Raw genomic sequence first — 21,725 nt, 5'->3', positions numbered from 1 at the left:
ATGTTTTTGCAGACAAGCTCATTAAGCCAAATGGTAATCTCTCCTCTCAGCATTTTTACAATAGAACTACACTGAGTGTACAAAACATTAGGAACACCTTCCTAATATTGAGTTGCACCCCCTTTTGCCCTCAGGACAGCCTCAATTTGTCGGGGCATGGACTCTACAAAAAAAGCAACACTCAATAATGTTCAGACACAACAGAATGACTGTGTAACGTGGATATCCACGGTCACACGAAAGCGTTCTACAGGGATGCTGGCCCATGTTGACTCCAATGCTTTCCACAGTTGCGTCAAGTTGGTTGGATGTCCTGTGTGTGATGGACCATTCTTGATACACATGGGAAACTGTTAAGCGTGAAAAAAACCAGCAGCATTGCAGTTCTTGATACTCAAACTGGTGCGCCTGTCACCTACCACCATACCCTGTTCAAAGGCACTTAAATCTTTTGTCTTGCCCATTCACCCTCTGAATGGCACACAAACCATGTCTCAATTGTCTCAAGGCTTAAAACTACTTCTTTAACATGTCTCCTCCCCTTCATCTACACTGATTGAAGTGTATTTAACAAGTGACATCAATAAGGGATCATAGCTCTCACCTGGATTCACCTGGTCAGTCTGCCATGTTTTGTACACTCAGTGTATATGAATTAGCATTGGGGGCGATAAGCAATTTACAAAGACTAGAAGCAGACATTTTTTCCTGCTCTTCTACTAGCCAGCTCTTATCAGCAGGCTTGAAATCTCAGACAGATGGTGTGAATGATGCCAAATGTGCATCGTTTCCCTATCATGAGCTGCATCAGGCTGTATACAGATTAGCCACTCTGGAACATCATTACCACATTCACATCTAAAATGCTAAAACGTACAAATAACATATTTGGAAATTGTGAATACACTTCCCACAAGTGCGGTTTCATTCATTTTGTGGTACTGTAACATTTTCAATAACCCCTATGGAACAGGATTTGAGAAGATCAGTTCAAACCATGGTCTTCCACACTCATGTGACTTAATCAACTAGAATAGATATAGGATCTATGGAATGTGGTGTTTGGCACGCCCTATCTTTTTAGCTTCATATTGAATAACTTAAGCTACGGTGAGGAAAAGGACACTGAATACCAAAAGTGGGATTGACAGTAAAGTAAATACATATTTATTTGAATCATCACTTTAGTCAGCTCTGGGGATGAAACCTTTGTGGGACCAAACCAGAAGATTCTAGCTAAGTGAAGGTAATGTAAATGCATGTAGAGTGGAAAAACAACAATTGAAACCAAGATATTCAAGTACTTAAAAAAAGTTTATTGGTTTTAAAAACCATTAAAAAAAAATCTCAACATCAGTGAGCACTTCAATTAAAAAAAGACAGAAGAAACTTTGCTGAAACGCTAAAGCAACTTTATCAAATTACTCTACGGTCTGCTGTACACTGGACAACAACAAGGGTTAAAGGGACTTTATACCAGGTCTGTGAAAAGTACAGGACTCAGCTGCCCCTGTGCACTTAAAGAAGAACAGACAGGGTTTGTCTTCATTTAAGTACAAACATCAGTGCTTATTTTCAATGGTTTCTGGAGAAAAAAATAATAATCTTCACAGAGTTACATAAAAAAAGTAAAAACATCTAAATAAACAGAATGGATTCAAAACCTGAACATACAGAACAAATATTAATCTGAATTAGTAAACGTCAAACAATGCAAGTAACTTGTGAGTCACTATACCGTTCTGTTCCGATTGACAGGACCAATCCTGAATTACAGCAAAGTGGTTACAAATACTCTGTACAATAGAATTCTACAAACATGCACACATATCATTTATTAACATGGTGAATGATTTATTTGAGAATATTTCTGTTAAAATGTTTTTAAATTGAGTTTCATATTCTCATGAGAATTAAGTAAAAAAAATAAAAAAAAATGTATCTCACTGAGATTAATTTATATTGCTACACAAGACAATTAGCGTTCTCATATTTTTTGATTGACATTTCAATTATTCTTTCACTTAGTTAAGCTCTTTAAAAAAATATTTGGGGGGCTTCAATTGATGCATTTGTCCTAAAAGAGGTGCCAATGCCTTGGTTCATTAAACGTTTAGTGCAATAACATGAACCTTCAAAGCTTATTGAAATTTTAACCATGACATTCCGATGTCCATTGCAATGTTCAAAATCTGTCAGAGAAAGATAGCTATGGAACCTGGTAATATATAATACTTTTTTATTTTTTTTAAATACCCATGCTATTTTCTCACTTGAAGCAGACGTCTTCTGTAAAAAGCCAACCAAAATAAATCTCAGGAAGCAAATAAAAAACACCAAGCTAAGAAAAAAAATCAAAACACACAGCATTATCTGTACAAGAAAGGGCGCCAGCGGCCAAACACACAAGCACAGTTTAGCTGGCTCCTGATCCAAAATCACCAATATAGTATTTCAGAGGGTGCAGGTGCACAGAACCAGTTTAAGTTATAACAATACAGTGTCAGAGCTTTCATATGTACAAACGGTGGGGTTCAAAATGAGAGGAACACTTACAACAGTCAACTGAATTAACCCCAATATTGTCCTGCTACATTGGTTTTTATAAACCAGAACAGTAGTGTGGTTTTCAGCATGTTTTCCAGTGCTACAGATCAGTTGCCAGTTTCACAATTTCCTCAAATTATTTTCAACCATCCCACCTGAATGAAGGACAATTCCAAATGGCCATATAAAGGTCATTGACTGATGTCAGGCAAATAGGCAAATGACTGGGTTACTTGTGGGTTCTTCTAAAAAATCCTATTTAATGGTTTTTATCTCACACTAATTAGTTACTCTTTGGTATGGATATAAGGCTCAGAAGATTAAAAGCTCATAAAAACCACAGGATCTGGCCAATTAGCTATTCCCTTTATGATTTGCATGCCTTATTCACACACTGTTCTTCACTATACTATAAGCTATTTAAACCTGTAATAGATGACCCGTACTTTACCACTAAATGCCTTTTTTTGTCTCCAGGTGAAACACGTCCCTTCACTGTTAGAATAAAATGCAGTGCATTAATGAACTCAACAAGAACATTATTCAAGGGGAAGAAAATTACAATTTATACAAATGTTTGTAATTCTGTATTACAGTATTCCATAATACTGTATTTTCTACTGGATCTAGACTAATGTAAGGGGAATAGCTTTCAATGTACGACGGTAAAATATGCAATTTTGTGCCTTTTTATAGGAAGGACTTCGAATATCCAATGGCATAATATTTTTTTCAAAATCATTGAAACTCCTTTCATTTACAGTAGAAGGAAACTATGAAATTTAATCTAAATTATTTCATATCCATCACATTTTTTGCTGAATGTATGTAACATGAAACAAATGTAAAAAAAGGGAAAAACGGCATACATTTACATAAACCTGCAGTAACCTACTTTGACAGTAGCAGCCGCTTTGAGAAGTAAAAAAATGCATAGTTTTAAAATAAATCAGAACCAGGAAAGTCATTTTTCCCCAAATAGATACACGACTGAAACAGGGCAGGGTCATCTCCAGTCAATACACTTTGGTATAGGGGTGTCATAAGGTTCAATTCCTATATTCCTCCACTTCCTTAAATCAATATATTTCTGTTAATTAAAATGATACCTGCCAAATAGTCACAAAGAACATAAATAAAAATCCCCACCAGTGCCCTACACAAGTCTTAAAAAGCTTGACAGAGGTGAAAAAGGTCATCTTATGCATTATACGGTTTAAATACAAGATTTAACTGTCCTTTGAGCTCCATCTTAAAGCCCATTTCCTTTAGTTCTGCAGTCACTAAAGTGCAAGCTATCCCCATTACAGGTCTCTATTACGATTGTTTTAAGTCTTATAAACATATACGATTCCAAACAAAGCAATCCTTTCGACACTAAGGGCAGGGGAGCTCAACTACAGTAAGAATGTCAGCATTCAGGGCAAAATGTGTGTGAAGCAGGCCTACAAAATGACAATATTAACAGATAACATCTGTTGTTCTTCAGCTACCTGCTCTCAGTTTCACTGTACTCAAAGTGCATTAACTACTGGGACATGAGGGGAAATTTGAAAAGGTGAAAAGACATAGTACATCAACCAAATTCAAATCTCGATTTAATAGCCTACATTTTTTGTACCATGCACACTGGAATTTGAGTGGTCAATATCTTATTTGTAAAGTTTGCATAACATTTCAGCAAAACGGTCAATCAGACATCTTCTGACAAGTTTAGTATACAGACAGTATATCTTGACCTTTAAATCTATAGTTTGAATAATATTCTGTAGAGTCACACAGATTCTTTTTCAAACAGCTGCTGTTTTCCTACTTGTAAAAATACCAATTCTGAGAGAATGGAACTAGTTTGCCTCAATATCATTGCAAACAATGTATGTTAAAGGTCGAACGCAGCTGTTTTTATCTCAATATCAAATCATTTATTTCTGGGTAAAAATGAAGTACCGTACTGTGATTTAATTGAAAACAATGGTCAAAAAGTAACAAAAATAGCTTCTTAGCAAAGAACAAATTCACAAAGCAAGAATTTTGCTAGGACTGAGTAGGGATGGGAAACCTAAAAACTAGCTGTTATTGGCAGAAGGTTTGGAACTCTCTTATTGGTCTATTAAATACATATACTGCCAGATGATGTCACCATGCAGGCCAAAACTCCATCTCACCTAAACAGGCTGAAAGTTCAGGCAGTCTTTTCAAACAGCTCCTAAACTAAAAGGGCATTATCATTTTCAAAGTATTATTCCAACCACAGTGTGGAAATATATAAAACATGGTTCTTTAAGTGGACCAATGATACATTTTTATTTACAGGGGGATTTGTTTTTAACCATTGATTGATTTTGGTATATTTGTCTTGCACTTGGAAGCACCTGCAATCCTTAAGAAGACTTGAAACGGCAATGAGAAACATTAGCACCAGTGCATGCTACTGCAAATACCCTCTCAAGGTATCTCAACTCTTCATTGAGAGGTACAGAGGCATATTAGGTGAGCATACGCCCCATTTAACGTTCTCGCACAACAGTATGCTTCTAAAGCAAATCTTCAAATCTACCTCAATGGAAGGAAAACAATTTACAGAGGGAGGAACAGTTGCCAATTATTTGCCAAACCTCTTGTTTTAGTCAACAGCTCCTGAACAAAAACATTATCCAAAATGATAGTCTACAGATAGATGTTTGGTAATCTTTAAGAGATCTCTTTATATCCTGTCCTTCTAAAAATGTAAAAATACTTGTTATTCTACTGTCTTGATTTAAATGCTCTTGAATGACTTTATGATGTCTGAAGAGGGAGAAATGGATGAGTCAGCACCAGCGATGAGCTGTGAGAGAAAACCAGCATATTTGTAAGAGTGATCATTTCTGTTCAGCCTGGCACTTAGACTGGACAAAAGTCATTGTATCCAGAGTGTTGCAGTGTGCTATACAATGTCAATGTGAATAATTCCAAAGAAGATTTTTACAAAACAATAGGTATAAACAAACCTTCATGAAATAAAAGCAGAGCCCATATTAACCCATTAACCCGACTGTGGGCTGGTCTTTACTTTCCAGCCAATCATATCCATTGGAATTCGCAGTCTCACTGCAAATCTGCTGGAACAGCGGATCATTCTTCAGTTCCTCCAGTGTAGAGTCTTCATATTGTCCCTGCTGCTGATTGGGGTCAAACAGAAGGTTTGTGTCCAAATTGTTCAGGTCATTGATGCTACTGGAAAGATCAGAGGTCAGTCGAAAATCAGACCCCACAGCGTTGAGTTCTGTCACCTGTCCCACGAGCTGATTGCCAGGAGTATGGCTGCCGTCCACTAAGAGGTCTTTAACGGTGGTGCTGAAATCTAGCTGCTGCTGCTGTTGTTGCTGCTGAAGGTTCTGGGCCAGCAGCATAGGCTGTCTCTGCTGATGCTGCTGTTCTCCAGTAGCTGATTGTGCTTGGCTGTCACCTGCTGAGAGAATCATCTGTTCGTTCCTAGAGTTCTTCATGAGGTAACCAGGCTTCTGAAACTCGTACGCATTCTGAGCGTTGGAAGTCATCAGAGTCTGATGGTTGGCACTGCTGGGGAAGCTGGGCGTGGTCGCTAAGATGTGGGTGAGGTTCATGCGGGCTGTGTAGTTGGACGGCAGGTTGTTGATACCCAGGCCCCGCACCGCGTCATCACTGTCCCCGTCCATCTTGCTCAGGAGCACGTTGGTGATCTTTTTGCTGTTGGTCTGGCCCTGCATGGGCAGCACCTCCGTCTGCATCATCACGTTGACAGGCACAGACTGGCTCCTCTGTGCCATGCTGCTGACGCTGACATCCACATGGCTGTTGGCGAAGATGTTGATCATCTCGGGGGTCACGGGGGAGGTGAAGGGGGACACCACTGTTCGGGGGATGTTCTGCAGGCCCTGGTTGCCACTCAGGTTTCGCTGGCGCACGGCAGGGCTCACACTACGACAGCGGAAGGTCCCGCCTGCTGAGGATGTGCTGGTGGTCTTGTTGTCCAGAGGAGCGGGCACAGCGAAGCCCTCCTGCTTGTTCAGGTTGGCCATACTGGCTGCCTGCTGCTGCACCGGAGAGATGGGTGTCAGGCGGCCATAGTGTCCGTCGTGGTGCCTCATCTGAGACTGATAGGACTGGCCAGGGATGGCGAAGGCATGGGGCTTTCGGAAGTGGTCGTCGACTAGGTCTTGATAGCTGGGGAGGATACTGATGCCGTTGATGGAGTTCCCCCCGCTGTTGTTGTAACCATTGTTCATCCACTCCAGTTTGGCCTTGTCTGGGTGAGTAGCCATGGGCCTCTGCATGGGCTTGACGGGGCTGCTGGAGACAATGCTGCCGTCGTGGTAGCCTGTAATGCTGGAGTTAATGGGAGTGAAGGCAAAGGGATTCCTGCACTCCACAGGGCTGGGGGGCACGCTGCCGCTGCAGTTGGAGTGTGGCGTGCCGATGGGGGTGTGTCGGCTGCTCCCCAGGGCACTGTCCACCGGGGTGGTGGGGGCCATGCGGGAGCAGGGGCTCTCCCTAGTCATGCCCTGGCCTCCTCCCATCATCTCAGAGGTGGATGTGGGGGTGGGAGTTGGGGTAGGGATGGGGGTGTGGACAGGGGTGGTGCTGCTGTGTACTGATTGGTAGTAAGGGGTCACTGTCTGGTTGGAGGACATCCTGTTGCCCTGCATTACAGACTGATGGCCTTGCAGCGTCACGTCAGCTCCGAAGGCCTGCAGACTGCTGTTGAGCTTCATCTGCTCCTCCATCTGCACCAGCTCCTCCACGATGCTGTCCTGGGTCATATCGTCATCATTGAAATGGAAGTAGTCCATGTCTGTCTGCATGGAGAGTTGGCTAGAGGCTGGGGCCTGGCCCATCATGGCCAGGGGCTCCATGACCGGTGTGGATGCCTGCTTGTGGTCTGTGATCTGCTGGGCGTAGGCCTGCTGCTGCTGTTGCATACCTCCCTCCAGCTGGCCCCCGACCCACATGGTGTTCCTCAAGTCACTCACAGTAGACTGCTCCAGTAGGGCAGAGCTGTTGGGCATGGATTGCATGTTACCTGTCATGTGCTGCTGGTGCTGAATTCGTGCATGACCAGCCGGGGCACTAACGTTGCTGATGCTGCTAGTGTCCATGGTGGTCAGAGTGTCTCTTCTCTGCACGGAGTTCTGTGGCTTGACAACAGTCTGGAAGCCTCTGGTTCCGAAGGGGGAATCAGAGAGTGACAGGATTCGAGTTGGGACAGTGGAGTTCAGTTTCACAGTAACTTTGCCGATGGCTGGTGCACTTTCAGGTCTGACCGGGGTTCCTGCCCTGGGGAGTTTCTTCACTCCTGCACCAATCCCATGTCTGTAACCATCGGAGCCCCCAAGAGACTGCTGGGAGATGAAGACCCTTTTGACAGGCGTGGGATAAGACTCTGAGCCGACGCCTGGGCGCTTCCTGGGGCTCTTGGACGCGATGAGTGATGTGGCAACAGTGCCGCCATTGGGTGACAGAGTGGTGCTGGTATTCTGATTGGAGACCGTCAAATACAAAGTACTTTCGTTATTGGTGTTATTATTGCTACCAGCTGTAGCTGCCACAGTATTGTTGCTCAAAGAGGACTTGCCATTGCAATTGGTTCCAGCCATTGCCTCCAGTCCCAGGGAGCCTTTAGTGTGAGGCATGGGCACACTGGCAGCCCTTGGTACAGCTCCTCCAGCCCTCTGGCCCCCTGCAGCTTCCTGAGTCATAGTAAGCCTGCTAGCACCCAGGGCCGGACTGCCCTCACTTATGGCGTCACCCTCCATCATCTTGATGTCGATGGTAGGTGTGGTGGTGGCCCGGCCTGACCTGGCTAAGGGGGACAGGATGGGGGCCACAGAGCCACTCCTGGCCCGTGGGCTGGGTCTGCTCTCATCCAGGGCTACAGTGCTGCCCATGCCAGCAGATGCAGGCCTTAAGGTGGTGTTGGTTAGGGTGGTTGTAGTGCTGCAGTTGGGAGCCAGGGATATGGTGGTCATCTTGACCACGTTGACAGTGCTGATGTGGGGTGTGGGCTGCATCACGGTCTTGATGGGGCTGTTGGTGATGAGCAGGGTGGGGGGCGAGCGCAGGGTGATGGCGCTGGTGGCTGAGGGTTTAGGCAGAATCTGGGCATAGCGGTGGCGGGCAGAGCGGTCTCCCACAGGGCTGGCTGGGATATTCTGAGGGGTCTTGGGACACTTGACAGGCTGCATTGACTGGGTCACCACTTGGAAGTTGACAGGCAGAATCTTGCTCTCCGATGTTCCCACAGGACTGGGGGACATCAGCTGCCTGCTCCTTTGTACCTGCATATACAGCATAGAAAAACATGATACAAAAAAGTATTAATAAGATGCACAGTTGAAGTCAGAAGTTTACATACACCTTAGCCAAATACATTTAAAACTCAGTTTTTCACAATTCCTGACATTTAATCTGAGTAAAAATTCCCTGTCTTAGGTCCGTTAGGATCATCAATTTATTTTAAGAATGTGAAATGTCAGAATAATAGTAGAGAGAATGATTTATTTCAACTTTTATTTCTTTCATCACATTCCCAGGGGTCAGAAGTTTACATACACTCAATTAGTATTTGGTAGCATTGCCTTTAAATTGTTTAACTTGGGTCAAACGTTTCAGATAGCCTTCCACAAGCTTCCCACAATAAGTTGGGTGAATTTTGGCCCATTCCTCCTGACAGAGCTCACGTAACCGAGTCAGGTTTGTAGGCCTCCTTGCTCACACACGCTTTTTCAGTTCTGTCCACAAATCTTCCATAGGACTGAGGTCAGGGCTTTGTGATGGCCACTACAATACCTTGACTTTGTTGTCCTTAAGCCATTTTGCCACAACTTTGGAATATGCTTGGGGTCATTGTCCATTTGGAAGACCCATGTGCGTCCAAGCTTTAACTTCCTGACTGATATCTTGAGATGTTGCTTCAATATATCCACATAATTATCCTCCCTCATGATGCCATCTATTTTGTGAAGTGCACCAGTCCTTCCTGCATCAAAGCACCCCCACAACATGATGCTGCCACCCCCGTGCTTCACGGTTGGGATGGTGTTCTTCGGCTTGCAAGCCTCCCCCTTTTTCCTCCAAATATAACGATGGTCATTACGGCCAAACAGTTCTATTTTTGTTTCATCAGACCAGAGGACATTTCTCCAAAAAGTACAATCTTTGTCCCCATGTGCAGTTGCAAACCGTAATCTGGCTTTTTTATGGCGGTTTTGGAGCAGTGGCTTCTTCCTTGCTGGGCGGCCTTTCAGGTTATGTTGATATAGGACTCGTTTTACTGTGGATATAGATACTTTTGTACCGGTTTCCTCCAGCATCTTCACAAGGTCCTTTGTTGTTGTTCTGGGATTGATTTGCACTTTTCGCACCAAAGTACATTCATCTCTAGGAGACAGAACGCGTCTCCTTCCTGAGCGGTATGACGGCTGCGTGGTCCCATGGTGTTTATACTGGCATACTATTGTTTGTACAGATGAATGTGGTACCTTCAGGCATTTGGAAATTGCTCCCAAGGATGAAACAGACTTGTGGAGGTCTACAATTTATTTTCTGAGGTCTTTCTTTTGATTTTCCCATGATGTCAAGCAAAGAGGCACTGAGTTTGAAGGTAGGCCTTGAAATACATCCACACGTACGCCTCCAATTGACTCAAATTATGTCAATTAGCCTATCAGAAGCTTCTAAAGCCATGACATCATTTTCTGGAATTTTCCAAGCTGTTTAAAGGCATAGTCAACTTAGTGTATGTAAACTTCTGACCCACTGGAATTGTGATACAGTGAATTATAAGTGAAATAATCTGTCTACAAAAAAAGTATGCAACACTTTCATAACTCCAGTTATGAATAGCTTCTGTTGCACATGTGATATAGGCAACACAAAGTTATCACTTGTATAGATGAGTAACAGGAACACTGCAAAGACAGTGGGATATATAGAGTAAGCTTAGACAAACACAGAAGTAGAATACAAGCTTGGCTTACCGTGATGGGGCTGGGGACTGCAGCTACCATAATGCCAATGGTGGGATGTGGGGAGAGCAGGGCTGGGCTTCTACAGGTAATGGAGCCGACACCAGGCGTGCCCCCGTCAGCCCGCCTGGCCTGAGTCTCTCCGGGGAGGGGGGAGTGCAGCATCTGCTCCTGCTGCTTCTTCTGGATCTTCCGTTGGAGCTGCTGCTTGGCATCGATGGAGGGAGAGGGCAGGGTCTTCACTTGGGACTGGAAGGAGTGGGCTTCAGCTGTTGGTGCGAATGCTGAGGATGGGAGTGGCGTTTTAACTCCTAAAGGGAAGAGACAGAGGAAGACAGAAACAGGTTAACACATATTTTGGGTTAACAAATTGTCATGGTCCTCCAAGGCAGAGCAGCTTCTATTTTGAAGAAAGCATAACTATCCCACTGGGCACAAACTGGTTGAATCAATGTTGTTTCCACATCATTTCAATGAAATGACGTTGAACCAATGTGGAATAGACATTGAATTGACATCTGTGCCTAGAGGGATGGCTTTTAGGGACTGACAGGAGGTGGTATGTAAATGCACTGTAGCAGGTCAATGAGAAGAATCTGCCACTAGATGGAAACCTTTCACTGTTCATCATACATGAGGCAGTGAAAGGACAAGTGAAGTTTGACTATCAACACATACAGCGCACACAGACAGTATTCAGAGCCCTTAACTCGTCACATATTTTGTTACGTTACAGCCTTATTCTAAAATGGCAAAGCAAAAACAGGTTTATATACATTTTTGGAAATGTATTAAAAATAAAAAACAGAAGTACCTTATTTACATAAGTATTTAGCATTGGAGGGAAAGATGAACGGCGCAAAGTACAGAGATCCTAGATGAAAACCTGCTCCAGAGCGCTCAGGACCTCAGACTGGGCCGAAGGGTCACCTTCCAACAGGACAACGACCCTAAGCACACAGCCAAGACAACGCAGGAGTGGCTTTGGGACAAGTCTCTGAAAGTCCTTGGGTGGCCCAGCCAGAGCCTGGACTTGAACCCGATCAAACATCTCTGGAGACCTGAAAATAGCATTGCAGCGACGCTCCCCATTCAACCTGACAGAGCTTGAGAGAATCTACAGAGAAAAATGGGATAAACTCCCCAAATAAAGGTGTGCCAAGCTTGTAGCATCATACCCAAGACTCAAGGCTGTGATAGCTGCCAAAAGGTGATTCAACAAAGTACTAAGTAAAGGGTTTGAATACTTATGTAAATGTAATATTTTTTTCTTTTTTATACATTAGCAAAAATGCCTAAAAACCTGTTTTTGATTTGTCATTTTAGAATAAGGCTGTAACGTAACAAAATGTGGAAAAAGTCAAGGGATCTGAATACTTTGCAGATGCACTGTATTGTCACCTGTTGGTGTACCAGTCATGACAGTAAGGGCTGCCACAGATTTGGTGCCGATGTAGTGGCTGTTGAGGAGGAAGCGAGCCAGGTCCTCCACAGCATCAAACTGGCGGCTCAGCACCTTCTGGGCCCAATCACACACCAGGCCACAGGCTGCAGAGCGCACCTCCTCCTCCACACTGCACAGCTGACCTGAGGCCTCCAGCACCTCACACTGAAGCACAATATAGGCACATGTACAGGTGTTAAGAATTATAGTCGTACATATCCCTGTATTACTTTTAGTTCAATACGAAGCCTCAAAACATAGTCCTTTTCTTAACACATTACATTAATGAAAGTTATGTTATGGTTGGACTACAGTTAGGCAAACCTTTCTTACTTAAATAGATTTTCAAGAAAATAAGTAAGGTAAAGACCTTGAGAGGAAGGCAGACAGACAACTTACCCCATCCCCTGTTTTATGTAACTCCAGGTTGGGTAAAGATGGCATGTGGACAAAGGCTTTCTTCCTCAGTCCACTATAGCAGTATGTGAGCAGGGGTTAAGGTAAAAAACACTGAACGGTCAAACATTTAAGAGTTAATTTATGGAGGTGCTAAAATGTGTTGGTTGTTTGTCTGTAAAGAGCCGGGCTTTACTGCTTCAGGGACCATTCTAGCCATAAGAGACTGGGATTGCCCCACAGCATAGGGTAAGAAAAGTGCCTCAGGGCAGAAGGTCAGTTGTCACTCACAGACAGATCTGAGGAAGAGCCTTCTCACCTGAAGCTGAGACAGCTATTTTTTATTTATTTCACCTTTATTTAACCAGGTAGGCCCAGTTGAGAACAAGTTCTCATTTACAACTGCGACCTATGTCCCAACCAGCATCAGTTGCTAGTCACTCCACTACTAATCCCTCAGCCCCTCAGGCCTGTCACACTCCCACTGAACCTTCTCTTCCCCCTCCAACCTTTGGAGATGTGACCAACTCCACTGCCAAAATAAGGCTCTGTGGATTTGTGGTGAGAGCTAGCCTTTTATCAGATGCTGGTGTGTGAGAGTGTGACAGCAGGTGCTCCCTGCTGAACACTTCCATACACTTAGGTGTCTCTCACAACCAGGCAAAGAGCTACTCAGAGTTATAGCACAGTTATGAATGACTCACTTTCTCTCACACAAAACAAATAATAAAATACAGACAAATAGGTCAAAGAGTGTGATCTTGAATTAACTTGTACCTTTGTAGAGTGTGTATTTACTTTGGTAACAGAAAATAGTTCATTTAAAAAGGGAGATATAGATTACTAAGCAAGCCACAGCTCAAGATGTTCTGATTTGGTCTGATTTGACTTGGGCGCTCATATTGAGTTTCAGTTTCTATTGCAACCGTCATATAAAAACAAGGTCTATTTCAGAAAGGCTCTGCATTGAAAATAAAAAATTGCATTCATACGTAAGTATTTTATGCTATTCTTTTTTCGAACTCCACCTCAACAAAATAAGAACAAAGTCACTTGTCACTTTACTAATTTAACGGACACTAATCTCATTGGAGACTGGAGCTTTGCTAAGTCTAGAGTCGTGATCTCATGGAAAGGACATTTCACAAATTGTTTCCTGAAGGTCAAGAACACAGTGATTCCCCTAAGTGTCTCTGTCCTACTATACTGCTCTCCAGGCAGAGGCCGCTTTATTTGATTTAATTTCAGTTCTATATTTAGATGCTCCATGAACTGAGACAACAGATGTTCTGCGACCAGAGTCCAGATTGTTCGCTACAAACCATTCCAGTGAAGGATATTTTGATTTGCCTCTCATGCCAAGTCGACGTGCCTTCATATTTGGAAATACATTTTTCATGATCTTTCCAAAGTCCGCCGCACTCAGTGGGTGGTAGCAGAGATTGTCACAATAGCTCCTGAAACAAACAAACAAGAGGAAGACAGACACAGACAGTAAACATTTGTTGGACAGGGGAAGTAAAGTTCAGATAAACAAGGTATTGGAAATCTCAGTAAAACCAAATAAACTATGTTAAATATGAAATAAGGACAGTCACATCAAAACAGTGACATCTGGGTGAAGACGTTCCCAAAGAAATCTGAAACATTATTAGTACTTTCATTTGCAATGAATGAGGACGTCAAACTGTGTGTTACGTAACAGTCACATAGCATTTCAGACTTTCCGTTCTAGTGTTACCAACACATGGTGCACATCTTTTCCCATGCTTTCTGCATCTATTTATATTGGTGCTTTGGCTGGCGGTATGCAGATCCTTCATAGCTGGCAGTGTATGGTAAAGGCTTATTTATTTAGTAACAGCCAAATGCTATGTACTTTCATAACATGCATCTCATGTCATAAAATAAAAACGGCCATACAAATGTGTACCTTGTTCTTGTGAAACTTCTTAGAAGTCAAGTGCTCATGGAAATCAAATTCAAAAGTAAGTCCATCCATTTCCACCTGGTATGGAATTTAACCTATCAGGTATTCCAAACTCCCTAAAATACCTGTACACAGTGCTATCAATATGTTTCTAAATTGGTGCGGTGCCTCTTTCCAGAACATCAAAACAGGATGACAGTTTTTTATTTGTATTTAACAGTATTATTGCTTTGAAAATGACCCGAGCTGGGCGAAGCCCCATTGGCTTCACACTTCTCTATGTACCCTTTCTCACAGTCAGATACCCACTTGTACTCGTCATAGACTTCCTGTTTGGGCAGGGAGGTTTCTGGGTGTTCCTCTAGGTGACTGCGAATCCAGTTGAACGCGTGCATCTGCTGAGTGCGGCTTGATGACATGGAGCTCTGATCACTGCTAGAGAAAGCAGGAGAAAATAGGTTATTTACAATAAAATCACAAAAAACATTGACTGTCGGATCTACCTTTCCCGCCCCATTTTTCAAACCCAACCAACACACATCAATCACCCCCATGTCTCTGTGTTGTAAGTGAGAGAGGTTTATGTACCATGACAGTTCTCCAGGACTGGCAGACCCTCTCTCAGTCCTGATGGGCATCGTGTGGAGTGTTGGGGAGTTGAGGTGATGAGGATTAGATGTGGAGAACAAGTAGGAATTGATCATTGCTTTTCAATCAAGGTATGATATTGACAACATCAATGAGCAGTGTGTGTTTGTCACCTGATGCTAAACTAACTTTAAGCCACTGCCCCTGGACACTTCTGTAGATGAGAGGATTGGATAAATTCAAACAATGTGGGGAAATTCCTCTTAGCCTATCAGAAATAAAGCTATTACAGTATTCCTTAGGCCTAATACATATCCAATCGTCTCAGATCTACACACATTTCTAAGGAGTAGGGGCTTGGATCATTTGGAATTAAGCGTGCGTGCGTATATGTGTGTGTTACAGATCAAATATACATTAGAGAGAAGACGAGAGAAATCTACACATATTTTACAAAAAGGTAAAACATGAAGGGTTGAGGAAAGATGTTATTAATAAGTTATTAAGTAAGGACTTTCAATCAGAACACACACACAGGTGATAGTCATATGTGGGAAATCATTATCAAATCAATCAATGCAACAATTAAAAACAAAAATACCAAAGCTTATTTGCTATTGAAGGGAGAATGTTTGCGCACACACACACACACACCCCCTCCTAACTGGTAGTCCTAAGTGGAAATTCAATATCAAATCAATCAATGCAATGATTATTATAATTTTTTTTTAAAACAGCCAAAGCCTATTTGCTCTCTAAAAGAGAGAGTATGGCATAACGAGTAGAGTTTGGCGTAACCACAGTCCAAGCTAATGTTGACAACCATTGTAGCATGTGGGGATAGGATAGGGTGCAGAACATCTATATTATGCTACTAGGCTAATGGATAATGGGGTAGATGAACAACATTAGGCTAAGTCATGTGCAAATGGCGTGGAACTGCATGCAGACATGACACAAAACAAACAATGTTCAATCAAATGAAAGAATGACCAATTACCTTTTTTCACTGTTGCTGGGACCAGAAGGCAACTTAAGGTAGAGGTAGAGTTTCTCGATGTCTGTAAACGTCTCCACATCTTGCTGTAAAAGCGGAGCACAGGGAAGAAAAGGGATTTAATAACAAACAGTAGGGATGCACGATATATCGGTGAACATATCGGAATCGGCCGACATTAGCTACAAATGCCAACATCGGTATCGGCCAGATGTCTAGTTTAACGCCAATGTTAAAAACCGATGTCAAAGCTACCGTGCATACCTATATAACGTAGGTACATGACGTAATGACGCTCCACGTTAAATTTGGCGCTACACAGCATTCCTAACCTAGCCCACAATGTCTGCTGTGTGGATCGAGCAGTCAACAAGTCAAGGAGTCATTTGAAAGAGTAAGAAAATTTCAGCGAAACCCAAGATAATGGAATTCATTATCCTTGACAATCAACCATTCTCTGTCGTGGGTGATGTTGGCTTTCGCCAACTGGTCGAGCACCGGTATACACTTCCAAGTGCGCTATTTTTCAGATGTTGCCCAACCAGAGTTACACAGTAATAGCGTCACTGCTATTAGCTTCACGACATGCATACTATGGAATGCCGTTTGGGTCTTTGCGTGTCTAAAAAAGATAAAGTAGCACTGTCAAAGCTGTACAAAAAAGTCTGCAAACAAGCAAACACCGGCCACGAACAATGTGTATGCAATACCGCATTTGTAATAAAGCATCATTTGCTCGACCGCACTAGCACCAATACAACCAGCCTGAAAACAATGACCAGTAGAAACTGCAGTCATGTTCATTATTCTTAGCAATGATTTAGGAATCCTTGAAAGTATTAGCTAAGTTGCCACTTTTTGTTCGCCTATTGAAATTGAACGTTATAAGCAGCCAGCTAGCTTCATCTGGCTTTTGAGGCTCGAACTGACCGGGTTATGTGTTGTGAAGCTAGCTACAATAAGGATTAGGCACAATAATGGAATTTGCGGTTTGCCTTAAAAAAAAGTGTCATTGACAGTGATGGAAATCAATACAAATAGTAGAATTATGCCATACTTTTATTTTGAAGGCTAACTGCAAAGTCCACTATTGTGGCTAATCCTTATTGTGGCTAGCTTCACATAGATGGGTCCGACCACCATTAACTTGTTATGGATAGGGGGCAGTATTGTCACGGCCGGATAACAAACGTACCCGATTTAATCTGGTTATTACTCCTGCCCAGAAACTAGAATATGCATATAATTAGTAGCTTTGGATAGAAAACACTCCAAAGTTTCTAAAACTGTTTGAATGGTGTCTGTGAGTATAACAGAACTCAAATGGCAGGCAAAAACCTGAGAAGATTCTGTACAGGAAGTACCCTGTCTGACCATTTCTTGGCCTTCTTTGTCATCTCTATCCAAAACAAAGGATCTCTGCTGTAACGTGACATTTTCTAAGGCTCCCATAGGCTCTCAGAAGGCGCCAGAACGTTGAATGATGACTTTGCAGCCCATGGCTGAAAAACAGTAGCGCATTTGGTAAGTGGTCGATCTGAGAACAATGAGACGGGCGTGCGCGAGAAGAGTCCATTTTAGATTTTGAGTCTTTGAATGGAAAGGACGTCTCCCGGTCGGAATATTATCGCTTTTTTACGAGAAAAATCGCATAAAAATTGATTTTAAACAGCGTTTGACATGCTTCGAAGTACGGTAATGGAATATTTGGAATTCTTTTGTCTCGAAACGCGCCGGGTGCATCACCCTTCTTTACCCTTCGGATAGTGTCTTGAACGCACAAACAAAACGCCGCTATTTGGATATAACTATGGATTATTTGGAACCAGACCAACATTTGTTGTTTAAGTAGAAGTCCTGTGAGTGCATTCTGACGAAGAACAGCAAAGGTAATCCAATTTTTATTATAGTAAATCTGAGTTTGGTGAGTACCAAACTTGGTGGGTGTCAAAATAGCTAGCCTGTGATGGCCGGGCTATCTACTCAGAATATTGCAAAATGTGCTTTCACCGAAAAGCTATTTTAAAATTTGACACCGCGATTGCATAAAGGAGTTCTGTATCTATAATTCTTAAAATAATTATGTTTTTTGTGAATGTTTATCGTGAGTAATTTAGTAAATTCACCGGAAGTGTTCGGTGGGAATGCTAGTCACATGCTAATGTAAAAAGCAGTTTTTTTATATAAATATGAACTTGATTGAACAAAACATGCATGTATTGTATAACATAATGTCCTAGGCGTGTCATCTGATGAAGATCATCAAAGGTTAGTGCTGCATTTAGCTGTGGTTTTGGTTTTTGTGACATTATATGCTAGCTTGAAAAATGGGTGTCTGATTTTTTCTGGCTGGGTACTCTGCTGACATAATCTAATGTTTTGCTTTCGTTGTAAAGCCTTTTTGAAATCGGACAGTGTGGTTAGATTAACGAGAGAGTCTTGTCTTTAAAAACGGTGTAAAATAGTCATATGTTTGAGAAATTGAAGTAATAGCATTTCTAAGGTATTTGAATATCGCGCCACGGGATTCCACTGGCTGTTGAGTAGGGTGGGACGTTTAGCCCAGAGAGGTTAATCAAATAAGAACTGTCTTACAAATTAGGGTTATTTTAGATGACACCTAGCTACTGAAACAGATGTCGTTTTGCTATGTTTTTGGGGAAGAACATTGTTTGCATCCATGAGCTAGCTAGCTTTTTTTATGACCAGCACTGTAGGTGCGCGAGACAACTTTAGCAGCATCATAGCATACATACAGATGAATCGTTGCGACATATGAAATACGAGTGATAGTGTAATCAATGTGTAATAACTACGTTAAAATTTATGAACGCGTTAAATTATTATGTGACGTGCAGTCATATTCAGGTCCTGATTGGTCAAATAGTGTTATTTGACACGCAAAGACCCAAACGGTGTTCGATAGAAATCCTGGTTGAGAATGAAACAACTGAACAAATGAACAATGAAACAGCACAGCAAGTAAGTGAAAGAAATAGGTTTTGATTATGTTTTACTGGTAATGGGGACACTCGTAAATGCCAACAAAATAACTTTTTGGTCAGTGTGGTGTGTGTAACCTTTATTTAACTAGGACTAGGCAAGCCAGTTAAGAACAAATTATTATTTACAAAGATAGCCCGGACGACGCTGGGCCAATTGTGCACCGCCCTATGGGACTCCCAATCACAGCCAGATGTGCTACAGCCTGGATTCGAACCAGGGACTGTAGTCACGCCTTTTGCACTGAGATGCAGTGCCTTAAACCGCTGCGTCCGTGTGTGTGTTAACTGTACTAGAATGCTTAAAGGCAGAAAAAAATTGTAAATATCGGTATCGTTTTTTTTTTGCAAGGAAAATATCGGATATCGGCCATAAATGTCATATCGGTGCATTGCTAACAAACAGGTAAAAAAAAAAATTAAGTGCAAAAAAAGAGTTACGTTCGGTCATCCCTGGGAGGAGGAGTAGTGTTCATGGTAGTGTCTTTATCACTCCACTGACTTAACATGCTCTACTGATGTCTCTCTCAAACCAAACACAGTCCAGTTCATGAGAAAGGAAATCCTTCTTTTCATTCTCACTACTACAATAATCCACCAAGATACGTTCCACAAAGGCTGACAGGTTGCCTTCTACTCCAGCTTGAAGAGCATGAATAATACAGAAACGTTTCCTGTTTAAATGATCCATTCTTAGTCTACTCTCCACTGAGTGAAGTCTGGTGCTCTCATTGTTTCTGCTGTAGTAACACAGAAAGCTGAGTGTTTAGTTGTACTATGTAGGACTTGTTGAGGCACCATCAGTGTAACATTTGTAATTAAAAAGTTATGAAATGTAAGACAAGACTCTTCAGTTCCAGTGAAACCTAAAACAACCATTTCAAACAACCCCCTTTAGTTTGGTTGGACTAGTTTGAACCCTATCCACACCTGGGAACGCATAGAACACCACATTTTTTGTCCAATAAACACATTTTGTGCATGGACACGTATTTTTGTTTAGGAGTTTTAGTTCATTTGACAATGTGAAACCAACCGGACCAAATGAAAACAAATGTAACAAATTATCAAACTGATTCGAACTATTGCTCAAAATGTGTAAAAACACCCTAAAAGACAACAATGTTCAGGAACAAACACCCCCCCGACAGGAAAACAAAAACATGGATGATCCTGCAAATGAGATTAGGGATGTAAAGGAGACATTACAAAATCCAGGAAGAGAAGGAAAGGGGTGGAAGTTGCCGCAGAGAGAACCACGGATCTTGTTGAGGTCTCGTTCAGAAGGATCCTGGATGCATCCTGATAAACAGTGCTCGGGCTAAAATCAATGCGGACAAGTGTTAGGATAAACAAAATTACAAAAAAACATTCAACCTCTTGGATTCTGAGTGTTTCTAAAACATGTGTGCAGTAAATACCACAGGGTGTTAAAGATCAACACAGGGGGTCCTCATCCCTGCCGCAATGACAAAAGCCATGAGGAAATCTCTTAATGAGATCAAACAAATGTTTCCATCGAGGGGAGAGGGTTAGTGTGTGTATGTGTGTTTGCAATGAGAGCTCATAAGGATGTTTTCACACTTGGTCCCTTTTAGCAACAACAAAAAAATTCAGCGCAGTTCACTTTAAATTTTTGGTGCAGTGTGAACACTCCAAAGGAACTCAGGCCCCTCAAAAGTCCTTGAGCGAATTGAGACCATCTCGAAAGGTGGTCCGAGTTCGGTTCTCTAGAAATCCGACAGTCCGGTTCCATTTCAACACTAAAATTCCCACACCACACACTAGACTACTGCAACACTGCCATAAACCCTCACATTAGCGCCACAAAAGAGAGGAGATGATGTGCAGGTTCGCAGAAAGAAAACGTGCCGTTTTTGGATATTGGATACCGTTTTGGGATATTGATTTTAGCGCTTGTCAAGGATGCACAGAAATGCCAAAATGTGTGTGGAGTTATGTTCAGATTATTTGTTTGAAATGTGATCTATAGGCTAAGAGATTGTGGGGTTTGAAGTGTGAGAAGACAACATGAGACTATGTGGGAAAACCCCCTAACAGAAGACCTTGAAGGAACATGAGGATAAATACGAGGTGATGGAGCCCTGCAATATCCAGAGGGGTTTGTTGCAGCTACCACGGGACAGTGAAATAACTTTAAAACACTGATACCTGCAAACCTAACAAACAGACAGTCTTTGTGGGTGGAACAAAATGCATTTTAAAAGTTCATTAATTTATTTTTAGACAGTTATTTGCGGTTAGTCAAATAATGCTGGAGGCAGATTTTTCCATGTGAATGCAGATGATTAGGGTGTCACACAGACAGATGCCTTAGGGCTGTAGCCCAGCTACCCAAGTCTATGACATGTTTTACAAAACATCAACAAACATTAACTGAGATGATGGTTTAAGTATTTGGAAGCTATTTCACTGAGACTTTGGAAGGCATGCCAAAAATTCCCCACCAAAACAGAGGAGATGAGGTATCCTAAATTTAGTATTTGTGTATGCAGGGTTTTGGGGTGGGTCACGTGCAGCACTGGGTCTCACAGATGTCGTGACAGAGGGGCTTTGGGGCTGTGTTACGCCATGATCTGATCTCCACTGCTCAGTGACCACCTCCACTCCCCGCCTGGGCAGTGCACTAACATAAATAGTGGCCACATATGCCACAGATAAGTACAACTTACAACAGTAAACAAACAAGCAAGCACCGGATCACGCTTGCACTCTTATTCACTGTCGGTTTCTCGCTTTAACCTCCCTCTCAATCACACATAGACACAAGCTTTGAAACGTGTTGGCACACACACAGTTAAATCCCAGTGGATTG

The 21,725-nt window shown here is 42.3% G+C and overlaps 1 protein-coding gene across 2 annotated transcripts in view; it reads right to left on the bottom strand.

Annotated features, from left to right (window-relative positions):
• Positions 1-1,295: 1,295 nt before the first annotated feature.
• LOC106562212 (DNA-binding protein RFX7) overlaps positions 1,296-21,725 on the bottom strand; it is a 42,492-nt gene continuing 22,062 nt past the window's right edge. The window contains exons 3-10 of one of the 2 annotated variants that reach the window (XM_014126924.3): positions 15,891-15,973; positions 14,891-14,929; positions 14,612-14,737; positions 13,713-13,829; positions 12,376-12,460; positions 11,934-12,141; positions 10,545-10,843; positions 1,296-8,843 (exon numbers count right to left, since the gene is read on the bottom strand). In XM_014126924.3, the coding sequence (XP_013982399.3) occupies positions 5,565-8,843; positions 10,545-10,843; positions 11,934-12,141; positions 12,376-12,460; positions 13,713-13,829; positions 14,612-14,737; positions 14,891-14,929; positions 15,891-15,973 (4,236 nt within the window). In that variant the 3' untranslated portion in view covers positions 1,296-5,564. The remainder of the gene's footprint in view (positions 8,844-10,544; positions 10,844-11,933; positions 12,142-12,375; positions 12,461-13,712; positions 13,830-14,611; positions 14,738-14,890; positions 14,930-15,890; positions 15,974-21,725) is intronic. The other variant, XM_014126926.3, reaches the window with a different exon arrangement.

The sequence above is a fragment of the Salmo salar genome, chromosome 11, assembly GCF_965601325.2.
Source record: "Salmo salar chromosome 11, fSalSal1, whole genome shotgun sequence".
Lineage (NCBI taxonomy): Eukaryota > Metazoa > Chordata > Actinopteri > Salmoniformes > Salmonidae > Salmo > Salmo salar.
Note: the sequence above shows the minus strand (reverse complement) of the source record. Positions and strands in the feature narration are given on the sequence as shown.